This window comes from Zootoca vivipara, chromosome 10 (genome assembly GCF_963506605.1).
Source record: "Zootoca vivipara chromosome 10, rZooViv1.1, whole genome shotgun sequence".
NCBI classification, from domain to species: domain Eukaryota; kingdom Metazoa; phylum Chordata; class Lepidosauria; order Squamata; family Lacertidae; genus Zootoca; species Zootoca vivipara.
Window position 1 is genome coordinate 416,288 of NC_083285.1, and position 12,925 is coordinate 429,212.

The window sequence follows — 12,925 nt, forward strand, 5'->3', positions numbered from 1 at the left end:
AGCCGGCTAATGTCAGAATGGGAAACATGTGAAGAAGGACAGGTCAGAGGCTCAGGTCAGCAGGGCAACAGGTCACAACAGAGCTAAAAGGATCTAGGAGGATCTGGACGGAACTGGATGAATCAGGACAAACCAGATGGGTCAAGCCAAGGAGGGTAACACAATGGGAATGAGGAGGGGGTGTTTACAGAGTGACATGTGCTTGGAGCATGGACAGAGAGCATGGCAAAACAACACGTGGGCTATGGAGGATGTCTTAGGGAGTGACCGGTTGTGACGTTACAGGAAACATCACCTTGTATGGGACTGCACTGCTGTAATTGGCTAGAAGTTACACTGATTAACTGTCATCCTGAGCTTTCAATAAAAGGAAGCGCTCAAGCTCTGCTCTTGGTCGCCTTCCCATTGAGTTCAACCTGCCTTGAGTCGTGTCATCTTTGCCATTACAACACTTTTTTCCACCATTATAGTTTCTATGTGTGACAGCCATAATGGTGTTTTCCTTTCCAACAAGTTTTTGTATTTATCCCACACTTTATATAAGTTTTTCCTAATGACAAGATTCATGAAACCTTTATGCATTTCAGTTTTTTCCATACTACAAATATGCATGTCAGCCAAATTTATTATCATATCCTTCTAAATCCAAAAGTTGCACATTTTTCAATGTTGACCACTCCTTTAACCAACAAAGACAGGATGCCTCATAATATAGTCTTAAATCTGGCAGGGAAAATCCACCTCTCTTTCGTTAGCATTTATCAAAATTTTATGTTTTATCCTCCGTTCCCCCCCCCCGCCAGATAAATCTTGAAATATATTTTTTGCCATTATTTGAAACACCCTGTATTGCCAGTTACTGGAGCAGTTTGAAATCAAAAGAGCATCTTCAGTAATCAGTTCATCTTTATGGCTGACATCCTTCCCATTAACAGTTTTCACTTCTTCTCCCTACTCTTCTTTCTAATATGCAAATCTGCTATTGGAATCAAATAGTGATTGAAGGCCACCAGCCACCTCTCTTATCCGCAGTGAAGGCAAAGCAAATGGTGATAAAGGGCTGGAATAGGCACCTCACTAAATGAAAATAAAGCTCCGCTTTTGGATTAGTAGATCTTCAAGACAACACGTTTTCCAAACATCCCAAACAACTAGCATTACACAGTGAAAGGTGTCTCCCAAGACAGACAGATGCCAACAGCAGAACCTCACATGCTCATTACAAGGATTTTAGGTACGTAGCTATTTTCAATATGGAAGGGAGATATACATTCATGGATATAGAAATTGTGGTCCAAAGTAGTTGATCCCCAAAGTATGGGGTGAGGAAAGGTGACTAATACCCAAGTGCCTCTTGATTTGTGCAAAATACACAGCCCTTTTGGCTGAGCCATGACAATAGGCAAATGAATACGCTCAACTAGCCTGTTAAATTGCTTAAAAGAGAGGTGTGGAAAGATAAAATTGTAATTATCACGGAGGAGAGAGATACCAGCATTGCAACAATGTCTGAGTGCAGCACTCCTTGACCTACACTCACATTTTATGTGCTTTTTATGTGCTTCTCTATTCCTTCACACCTATTTTGAAAGCTTTGTCATATGCTTGTGATGAGTGTGCTGGGAAAGTCATGATTAATTTGCTCTCATCAGCATATATCCTTTGAAGAGAGATAGGCAGAAGATTGCTCTTGCGGTATTTAGTGCTTACATAACATCACCTTAAGGCATCATAAACTCTTTGAAGCTAAGGACTGCTTTGTACTTCTCAGAGAGAATTATAAATGCCTCAAATGTTTCAGAAGAGCAGGGTTACATGGGGGGGGGGGAAGAAGTGATCCCTTTGACATAGTCTGTATGTTTAAAATTGTGCAGTTCCAAATTGAAATAGAAATTATCTTGCTGTAGTCTGCAAAGAGCAGAATTCTATTTAACCTGACTTGGTTTTAGAGTATGAAATTGTTTTATTGTATTTTAGATATCATCATAGCTGCCAAGTTATCCCTTTTTTTAAAGGGAAATTCCCTTATGCTGAATAGGCTTCCTCGTGAGAAAAGGGAAAACTTGGCAGCTATGTATGATATCATATATATGTTCATAAGTTGCCTTGAGTCTATTGTGAGGTGTATGCTGCTAAATAAATAAGACCAACCATTGTAATGTGGCCATACAAAAATTGTTTTCACTGGATGGAGAACCTCCTGTTCTCTCTCTCTCTTTCTCTCTCTCTCTCTCTCTCTCTTTCTTTCTTTCTTTCTTTCTTTCTTTCTTTCCTTTGCCACCTTCCTGAAATGGCCCAATAGACGCGGGTGCACAAGCCACAATACATGGTTGGAGCCTGTTTGATGATAATGGGGTGCACGCTGTGCAGGTCTAGGTCAACGTAAGTCGCACAGGACAAACCCACAACGGAGCTTCCTGCACTTGTTGCACACAATCAGACCAAAGCAGGAAGTACGAAAAGAAGAACCTTGAAAAAGTAACCTAAGTGGGAGATGTTCTGCTTTTTCCATGTTGCAGACTGTACAATGTTGGCATATCCCATGTTTTTATATGGCTTCAGAAGCAAGCCCAAGTATAGAGGTGGGCAGTGTTAGAAACTCAACTATATACCGTAATCTAGGCACCAAAACGCTCCTTAAACCAAGGTTACAGTTGCCAAGACAGAATGTCTAGTTGCCGTTTTTGGACAAGGTGGCTCTCAACTCTTATTTTTTCAAAGGATTGACTGGCTGTGATTGATTATCAGTTAAACACCTGGCTAGTTCAGATGACAACCTTGAGCTAGGTTAAGAACTTTGAGAACTTAAAGAAGAAAAGTCACTTGATACAGGAATCTGGAAGGTTGGCCTAATCCAGGCATGGCCAAACTTGACCCTCCAGCTGTTTTGGGACTACAATTCCCATCATCTCTGACCACTGTTAGCTAGGGATGATGGGAGTTGTAGTCCCAAAACAGCTGGAGGGCCAAGTTTGGCCATGCCTGGCCTAATCCTACCTCTTTTTCTTAAAGGTGACATGGACCATTCATAATGCAGGAATATTCTTCACGGAATAAAAGTTCACTAAAAACAGAATAAAACTTCAAACATTAAAAACTTCCCTAAACAGGGCTGCCTTCAGTTAATTCTTGATGTAATTAATGCAAATATTTTTTTCTTAAAGTCTTAACTACAAAAATGCTAGTACATCAAACAGTAATATCCCAACATCTTCTTTAAAAATCATTATTTTAAACCTTTTTGCTTGGTTTTGCGGCATGTTGTAAGGGCTGAAAGGTTGGAGATGGGAGTGGAGCTGAGAAAAGTCATTTGACGATTAGTAACTAAAGCCCCAATGAAGAGGTAGATAATGGTGTGTCCTCCAGATGTTCTTGAACTCCCGCCCCTATCAGCCCCTGCGAACATGGCCAGTGGTGAAGGATGGTGGGAGTTAGTCCAACAATATCTGGAGTGCACAATGTTGGCTAACCCTGGTCTAATGGAGGAACTGCTAATGGACCTTGAGAGTACAGGCATCCCTCAACTTGTGTGTGCTCTACTCACTAGTGACCACTTTTATGCAGGCCCCTTTTCTCCTGCTCTGGAGGTAGGACATGAACCAACGGCTTCAAGTTACAAGAAAGGTGATTCCAACTAAACTTCAGGAAAAACTTTTGGACAGTAAGAGTAAGAGCTGTTCAATTGTGGAACGGTTTCGCTTCGGAGCTAGTGGACTCTCCTTCCTTGGAGGTTTATAAGCAGAGATTGGATGGCACCTGTCATGGACGCTTGAGATTCCTGCATTGTAGGGAGTTGGGCTACATGACCCTCAGGGTTCTTTCCAACTCTAAGCTTTTATTAAAGGTCCTTGCAGCATAATGCAATTTAGTTCCATATGATTAGGCAATTATAAATAAATGAGGCCTCCATGAGAATAATGCAGTCAGATAAACTGGTTTGTGCAGATCTTTTGGGGTAAGATACTTTGGTTATAATAACAGGCTACGTCCAACCAATCCTACTTAGTGCAGACGCTCCTTTTTCTTTGGCCCTCCACAGCCTCCCGACTGATGTAGTTAATGGTGTTCCCAGCTGAGGATATTCATTTCATGACTTTCCCCCATGAGTACTTCAGGAAGTGTGCTGGCCAGGGAGATTGTGGAGCCCTGTAGAAAAAGCAAGACACCCACACCTCTCAGCCACCTTGTAAACATTACTAAGGTAATCACCCGAAAGCCCCTAAAATTTTCACCAAAATTATCCCACCTATATGCCACTTTGGTAGGGTCTGTTTCTTATGAGGGAAAAATGGCTGAGGTGGGGGGACCAGTTAAATACCTCTGACTATAGCAAACAAAGGCTCTTGACTCCTGGGGTATCTGGGTTAAGATAGGGCTAGCTCTTGACTGGTCAACAACATGGTCCACTGTCAGTTGAATTTTGGCCAAAATGGTCAATTAATGGTGATTAATACCAGTAGCAAAGAAAGTTCTTGTATTTACTAATTGATGGCCTTGCGGAAAACTCCAAGCCTTCCGAGAAACTTTGCAGTGCGAACATGCCTTGACTCAGTGAATGCAGTGGTTCAGCAGTTGTGTCCTGTGTTAATATAATGGTTACTTGTGTTATTTTGTCATGAAGCATGGTTCCTCCACTCTGTCTACATTAGAATTGCATGCAGTTGTAACACAATAACCAGCGTACGCTAGGCCATGTGGCTTATTTCAGAAGGAAGAAGTTAGAACTAGAATGCTCACTGACCCCCCCAAAGTCTGGCCCACCCAAACTCGGCCCTCCAGCTGTTTTGGGACTGCAATTCCCATCATCCCTAGCTAACAGGACCAGTGGTCAGGGATGATGGGAATTGTAGTCCCAAAACAGCTGGAGGGCCAAGTTTGGGGATGCCTGTTCTAAAGAATTGGTGGCACCTTGTGACCCAGACTTCTGGAGGGCTGATGAAAAACTAGTTAGGATGACTAGTGACCCAGTGGAAAAGGGAGGCAACAATTTAAACAAAGACATTTCAAGGAACTCTTGACAATATTTGACCAGTCAACTTCACCTCCATTCTTGTAGACTGCTAGTTAGTTGTGTGTCTTCATCTACTCAAGTCAACTAACCAGGATCACTTGCTTTCCCCCTTTTCATGCAGGCTCTCTCTTGGAGCTTTCTTTGGGAAAATTTAAGAATGTGTTGCTGAACGAAACCATTCCAGCTGAAGCAGTGTTGAGGAATATTGACAGCAATGTGACTGTCATTATCTTTCAGATCCACACCCACCACAGGAATGTGACTATTTCCTTTGATAAGGTATCTGAATTACTGCTTATTAGCCCTTGCGATGTTTCAGTCACTATCAGGACTGGGCTAATGTTGGGGTTTCAACATCACGGTGTATCACCAGCCCAACATTGTGGTTTGGTGATAAACCGTGATGTTGAAAGAAGCTGCATTTGCCCCAGCCAGTGAGGCACAGGGTGAAACCGCCACAGCCCTCACTGTGGGAGCTGAGGTCTTTCACTCAGCACCTCGCGGGCTGGGGGCAATGCAGCTGGCCCCAGCCTGCTACTCAGTTTGGGACGGGCGGGGCGGAAAGGCTCCTGCCCCCACCACGCCATCCCTCCCCAAAGACGGACTAGGCAGCATGGAGCCTGTCAGGCTCTGTGTGTTTGACTGCCTTCGCCTGTGCAGGCGTGCTGCCGCTTTCCTCCTGGGGCAGGGGCGTAGCCAGGATCAAAACTAGGGGGGGGGGGCAAGCCATGGTCGTTCAGGGGCGGGGCCAAGGCACGGGAGGGGAGGGGCCACGAAGCAGGGATGGGGGCGGCAATCTCTCAGCTGGGGAGCCTGGGCTTTGCATTCCCCAACTGAGCAGCCATGGTCCTGGTCCTTCTCTCAAGCAAGCAGGAACACAATTAGGGCTCTCTCTGCTGGGGAGGGGGAGCCCTCTAACGGAGCCCCCACCCCACCAAGCAGTTTTAAGAAGCGGAGGGAGGAAGAAGCTCTAGCGCTCCTCACCAATGCAGATTGCTTCTCCCTCTGTGCTGGTACGCGGGGTAGACTGCCATGACGGCTTCACTCAGCAGTATATCACTGGTGAAACCGCTCCTGAGTCCCTGGCTGGAGCTTGTTTTTCCCTCCGCATGCTGGGCGCTGGTGGCAGAGGGACTCTGGAGTGGCGGCAGTTTAACCAGCGATATACTGCTGAGCGAAGCTGTCATCACAGCCTGCCCCTCATACCCGTCCTGGGTGATATATTTATATATCGCCCAGGCCTAGTCACTGATCTAATACTTGGTTCACTTGCATCTGGGATACCCAGCCTAAACTGGAATAACGGACACCTTGTGTGGACTGAGAGTGCCTAGGTAGGTTCAGTGGGATCTCATGAACCCTGATGCCCTTCAATTCCCGGTTGCTGTATCTGCAGAAACCCCAACATCCTTGTTTGCCTCTTGTCAAATATGCAGCAGCTGACAATTGGATTTAGTGATTGCTCTCAAAATGGGCAATTGGACATTACTCCAGCACCCTGCAATCTATGAGAGAATGCACAAAAATAAATTTAGCACGTTGCAGCTTTTAGAGGTACTCATTAATCTCTTTGCTTCTTAGAGACCTTCCAGCAACAACTCGGGAGCTGGGGCAGACAAAGGACTGGTTTCTATCCTTCGGCCTCAGCAGACAGTGTGTACGTGGTACTTGCAAGCTTTGGGTGCTGACCAGGTGTTGAGCACTGCTGTTACTTTCTCTTATGCTGAAAGAGGTAAGCCATATTATTTTTCCTGCAGTCAGGGTCAAAATTATTTGTGGCGTTCTCGAAGGCTATCCTGTCTGAGCTCCTGTGTGTAATACAAATTTTGTGCCTTCCAATCTTCCTACATAGAGGAGAGTGAAGGTTTGGGAAATCAAGCAGAAATGCAAAATGTCCTGTCTTGCTCTCTTTTCATCCCTTTAAAAAAATCCTCCTCCGTTGTATTTCTTCATCCAATTTTTTTCAGAGCTTTTAATTTTCTTGGCCTGTAGCTGTTTACTTCACTCCCCTCGCTTCTCAAGAACCTCCTGCAGACTTTGAGAACTCCACACTTTCTACCTTAGGTCACTTTGGGCTCCCTCTCAGAACCAGTTTTTAAGTGCAATCCTACTTCAAGTCATGGTTTTCCTTCACTTTTGAAGGAACCACGGCTTGGCCTGGCACACCTGTAATGCAGAACCATGGGCTGGGGTGGGAGCGGAGAGATCACATGTTCATGAAGCTGGTTCTTGAGTTGCAAACCATTTTTTGCAGCCATTATGATTGCACCGGCTGAATAACAGCACTTTGTGCAACAGGAGCCTATTTACAAAGGCAGTGAACATAAGACTCAGTATCTTACTTTAACATCTGATTGAAAATGTGTTACTCCTTCTTATTGAAGTCATTTGACTCTTTCTATTTAGATCCAATCCCTGGAGGCTGCAACATGGAATTTAACTTGGAAATTGACCCCAATATTTATTTAGACTATAACTTGGCTGAGACACACATTAAATTTGCCCCAGCAAATCTAGGACATGTGAGGTATGGGTGACGATACGGGTTATTGTGTTTCTAGACTTCCAAACAAAGTTGTTTTAGGTGAGTCTGCATCATAATCCTAAGGCATACCTGTTTTCTGCAGCCTGTAACGAAGAAATTAAGGTGGTTTCCAGAGCTAGACTAGCTATTTTTGTCCAGAGGACTGGCAGTTTGTAATCTATGATTTTTTAAAATCCTTCAGACACATTGGGGCAAACCAAGGCCGGTTCTTGCAGTCAGAAGGGGTGGGGGTAAGGAAGAATGTAGACTTCTAACTCTTACAAATACAGTCATACCTTGGTTTACAACCGCCTCGGTTTACAAACACCGCGGACCCATCTGGAACAGATTAATTCACTTTCCATTACTATCAATGGGAAAGTTCGCTTCAGGTTAAGTACGCTTCAGTTTAAATACAGACTTCCAGAACCAATTACACTCATACTTCGGGTTAAGTACGCTTCAGGTTGAGTACTCCACGGACCCGTCTGGAACGGATTAATCCACTTTCCATTACTTTCAATGGGAAAGTTCGCTTCAGGTTAAGTACGCTTCAGTTTAAGTACTCCACGGACCATCTGGAACGGATTAATCCACTTTCCATTACTTTCAATGGGAAAGTTCGCTTCAGGTTAAGTACGCTTCAGGTTAAGTACAGACTTCCAGAAGCAATTGTGGTTGTAAACCGAGGTACCACTGTAAATGTAAAGGCAATGGCAGAAAATAGTAAACCTTGGAAGCAATTATATGTTCAGTCATATACAGTCATACCTCATGTAGCGTCTACTTCAGGTTGTGTGTTTTCGTGTTCCGTCCTGTGCCAACCTGGAAGTACTGGAACGGGTTACTTCTGAATTTCGCCGCATGCACAGAAGCACTAAAATGCACTTCATGAATGTGCAGAAGCACTAAATTGTGCTGTGCATATGCGCAGACACGGCACTTCAGTTTACATCAGTTCCGTGTTATGAACGGGCCTCCGGAACGGATCTTGTCCGTAACACGAGGTTCCACTGTACATAATAAAATAACAATTCTGGGTAGGCTTGCTTAAGCTTATTTTGTTTGTTTAATCAGGCCTACCCAGCCATGTAATCTTATTGTGTATATTTTTAATAGCACCTGTTTTCACTTATATTTTGATAATTCTTTAGGTTAACTTTTATGATTTGATTTTATCAACATTTTAAAATGACCCACATCTCGAAGCCTCTTTAATAATGGATCTGCAGTAGATGGGAAGGAAGAGGCCCCAGCTTAACATTTTGTAAAACAGAATTTCCCGGTTATTTACTGTGATTTGTAACTTTGGAGTTAGTTTTTTTGCCTGTGGATCACATTAAAATATATTAAACCGTTCTGCAATGTATGGGAGGGAAGCAGCGATTGGCACTACAAACTCTAGCACCAAAGCAAAGTGTGAAAATTAGCCTAACAAATTCAAACAAATATTCTCCCCTGCAATTTTCCAGAGGTACAAACCCGCCATTGTGTGATTTGGGCAGTAGCTCCAGGTGGCGACTATCTTATGAAGTCTATCAGTATTTCTTGCCAGAGAACGACTTGTCTGAAGCATCGTTTGTGAGCCACATGAGAAAGATGTCTGAAGTGCAAAGCATCAGAATGCATGGCACTAAAGTAAGTTGTGCAGTTTCGACGTATGAATGAATGGCGCTCTGCAGATCCTGTGGTGTGACTCTGCTAATTTCTTCAGTCCGTTTTGAATGAAGATTTCTCGAAGCTTTTTGTAGTCCCTGTTTGCGGTGAGCCCTTATTTCAATAATTCAGAGGGCTAAGAGGCAACATCCAACTTGTCTCTCAAACTTGAGGTGTGTGTGTGTGGGGAAATAACCAATCTCTTTTGTGCCCTTACTCTTTCTATGTCCTCCACAGATGATGACCTTAGTGAACCAAGACAAAACTGACTTGTACTTCTCCTCGCTTCCTGGACAAGGAGTAATCTATAATGTCATAGTAAAGGATCCACTGTGGAATACCTCTGCTGCATATGTGCCTGCTCATACATACATGTGTAGCCTTTCTGGCTCGGCGGATAACTGTTCCTCTCTGAGTAAGTCATTGGAATGTATCTGTCTCATCCTCCCAACTCAATGTACATGACATGTACATGACATGTACATGAGCTTCTGCTCCAGAGAAGCGGACCTGCTCCAGAGAAGCGGACACGGAGCAACGGATTCAAACTACAAGAAAGAAAATTCCACCTAAACATTAGGAAGAACTTCCTGACAGTAAGAGCTGTTCGGCAGTGGAATTTGCTGCCAAGGAGTGTGGTGGAGTCTCCTTCTTTGGAGGTCTTTAAGCAGAGGCTTGACAGCCATCTGTCAGGAATGCTTTGATGGTGTTTCCTGCTTGGCAGGGGGTTGGACTGGATGGCCCTTGTGGTCTCTTCCAACTCTATGATTCTATGATTCTATCTATGATTCTATGATTCTATGACATGGTAGTCATTCCTTGGATGAAAGTTGCACACCGTTGCCCCTGTTTAATGGCATGCCATGAAATGTTCTTTTCTCCTGTAGAAAGACTCGCCACCAAAATATTTTTCACTGTGCTTGCTGTCCTTGGCCTCTTCATCTGTTTTCATGGACACAGATTCTGGAAAACAGGTACAGTCATACCTTTGTAGCCTTATCAGCTACTAAGGGTCCTTTAAGTTAAGCCCAGGCAGGACAGAGATAGCCAATAATGACACCGGGGGTTGAATCCAGAGAAAGAGTTTAATTCTTAATTAATTAAGAGACTCTTGGTGGTTAAGCCTCACGACAAGAGCAAAGAAACACAAATTGCAAAGCTTCTTATACACTTCTTGGGCTCCTTTCCCCCTCCTCTGTAAATGTGCGGACGCAAGGGGGTCACAAGTACATATAAGGATCTTCCTGTGCCCGGTCCTGTGCATAATAAACACATGCTGACTCATGCTACCCCGGTAGCATCTTCCAGCAGCCTTGAATGTCTGTTCTGTGCGTCAGGCTGATAGCGTCAGACAAGACAGTCATCCGGCCTTGATAGCTTAGCAGGGCATTCTGTCTGGCTTACCCTTTGGCACACAGAGAGAGGCAAAGAAAAAAAAAAGCATTTTAAGCAAGACATCCCAGGGGGATATATGGGGGGAGGCTAAGCCATACACTCACAATTATACAATGCAGGCAATGCAAACCATAGGATCAGAATTAACTCAATAATACAATTGGCAATTCTCTCCCTACACCTTGGGTTACAGACTCTTCAGGTTGTACATTTTCAGGTTGCGCACCACGCTGAACCCAAAAGTACCGGAATGGGTTACGTGGGTTTCAGTGCTTGCGCATGCGCAGAAGCACCAAATCGCGACCCACACGTGCGCAGATACGGTGCTGCAGGTTGCGAATGCTGCGGGTTGCGAACGTGCCTTCTGCACGGATTACGTTCGCAACCCGAGCGTCCACTGTACTGATTAGGGAGAGAGGGTGTGTCTTACAAATTCTTGGTTCCCAGCACAATGGCATTTTCCCTGTTCTGATCCCTGCAGGTTAGTTTAATTGATGAGCTCCATTACGATGTGCTGTTTTTTATATTTTGTTGGAAGCTGCCCTGAGTGGCTGGGGCAACCCATTCAGATGGGCAGGATACAAGTAATAATAATAATAATAATAATAATAATAATAATAGCATTATCAGCATTATCAGTATTATTATTACAAAAATAGAGAGCAATGTGCCCTAAATATAGATTGCAGAGGAAATTATAATAGAAAGCCTACTTAATTCAGGTATCTGGTTTAAGGTATCTGTTTTTGGGCAAACCACAGTCCCTTTCCCTGGCCCTGATACTGTATATCAGCGTTTCTCAACCGGTGTTCCGCGGCACACTACTGTGCCGCGAGACACTGGCTGCTGTGCCGCGACGAGAAGGGCGATTTGCATTGTCACATCGCTGACCCGCCGGAAAGGACAATGCAAATCGCCCTTATCGTCTGCCCGCCTGGGGTCTGTGCGTGCCGTAATTTAAAAGAAACAACAGCAAGAGCTCAAGAATTTGAAAATTCCCGCAACGGCTGTGATTTGTTCTCGCGAGAGGTCAGCCTTCCCCCTCCCTCCTCCCACACACACCCCGTTCGCTTCCAGCCTGCCGATGAGTGATTGCGGGGGGGGGGGGAGGAAGAGGACGACGACGGAGAGGCTGCTGCTGCTGCGCAGACAGACGCCGAGCGAGAGCGCGCGCAGCGACCGGCGACTGAGCAGGCCCGGCGTAGAGAGCCCGCCCGAGGAGGTGCGCACGTTCGCCGGCCTTCCCCAACCGCTGTGGCGGGTGCGACAGAGGGAGAGAGATGTCGCCTTTCTGACGGGAGGCCGAGTGGCGTGGTGGCGGAGGCGGCGACACCCGCCTGAGCAGCAGGTACCGCTTGCGAAGAAGGAGGCCGGCAGGTGGCTAGGCGGGAGGAGCGAGCGAGCGAGCGAGGGCGGGTAGGCAGGCGGGCGGCGGACCAGGCTTGTAGGCCCGGTTTTGGGCCGGGCGGCCTGAGGCGAGCCACCCCCAGGCTGCTTATGACGTGTCCCCGCTCGCTCCGCAGGCTCTGCGCCTGGTGGGTCCGCCTGGCTACCGCGCAGCAGTTCTTCAGTGGCATGCTTTACCGGTACGTCTCCCCTCCAAACTAAACTAAATATAGGGCGGCACAGAGTTGGTGTGCCGCGGGATTTTTTTTCATAGAACAAGTGTGCCGTGGCCCAAAAAAGGTTGAGAAACACTGCTGTATATGAGGGGCATGGGAAAGTTCAAGTTGTTGGTAAAAGTAAGAAGAATGCAAGAACTCTTAATTTGCATCTCTGGCTTGATTGCAAAGCAATTTAAGCCAGGTTGCAAAGGACAACTTGAGCGTGAACTCACCTTGTGCTTCTAATTCTTTCCTTTGACATTCTATCACATGACACCAGGTCATTGACAGGTGGGTGGGGCCACCCAGCTGTCGAACTGTCCTGTTAGGGTGGGAGAGTTCAGGGTTCAGCTCAGCAAACAAGTCTTCCTCCCCACCCATTTTAGAAAGACTGAAAGAGAATTATATACTCCAAGTCACTAATCTGTGGTGATTTGGTCAAAGGCCACCCCAGAGCTAGAAGATACAGGTAGCCTCTTTTATGGAAGGCAATTCTGCAGTGTCTCTACATCAGGAATGATCAAATGATCAGTTACAACCCAGTGTGTGTGTGTGTGTATGTGTGTGGACTGTCGCCTTGAAAAAAACGGTGAAATCACATAGCTGCAGGAATACATTGGTGTTGTAGAATGGCTCTTGCTAGTTCCATTGTCTCAAAAAGGGTTCACTGGCTCATTCAAGGACATGACAGTGAGTTTTATCAGTTGCTTGAGTCCCTGTACTTATAGGTGTCAT

The 12,925-nt window shown here is 45.3% G+C and overlaps 1 protein-coding gene across 2 annotated transcripts in view; it reads left to right on the top strand.

The window, feature by feature from the left end:
- The window catches only part of TM7SF3 (transmembrane 7 superfamily member 3), a 30,363-nt gene that overhangs the window by 8,207 nt on the left and 9,231 nt on the right, over positions 1 to 12,925 (top strand). Inside the window, exons 2-8 of one of the 2 annotated variants that reach the window (XM_060279474.1) lie at positions 997 to 1,234; positions 5,133 to 5,290; positions 6,593 to 6,743; positions 7,418 to 7,538; positions 9,008 to 9,173; positions 9,429 to 9,606; positions 10,079 to 10,165. In XM_060279474.1, coding sequence (XP_060135457.1) covers positions 1,192 to 1,234; positions 5,133 to 5,290; positions 6,593 to 6,743; positions 7,418 to 7,538; positions 9,008 to 9,173; positions 9,429 to 9,606; positions 10,079 to 10,165 — 904 coding nt within the window. In that variant the 5' untranslated portion in view covers positions 997 to 1,191. The remainder of the gene's footprint in view (positions 1 to 996; positions 1,235 to 5,132; positions 5,291 to 6,592; positions 6,744 to 7,417; positions 7,539 to 9,007; positions 9,174 to 9,428; positions 9,607 to 10,078; positions 10,166 to 12,925) is intronic. The other variant, XM_035127841.2, reaches the window with a different exon arrangement.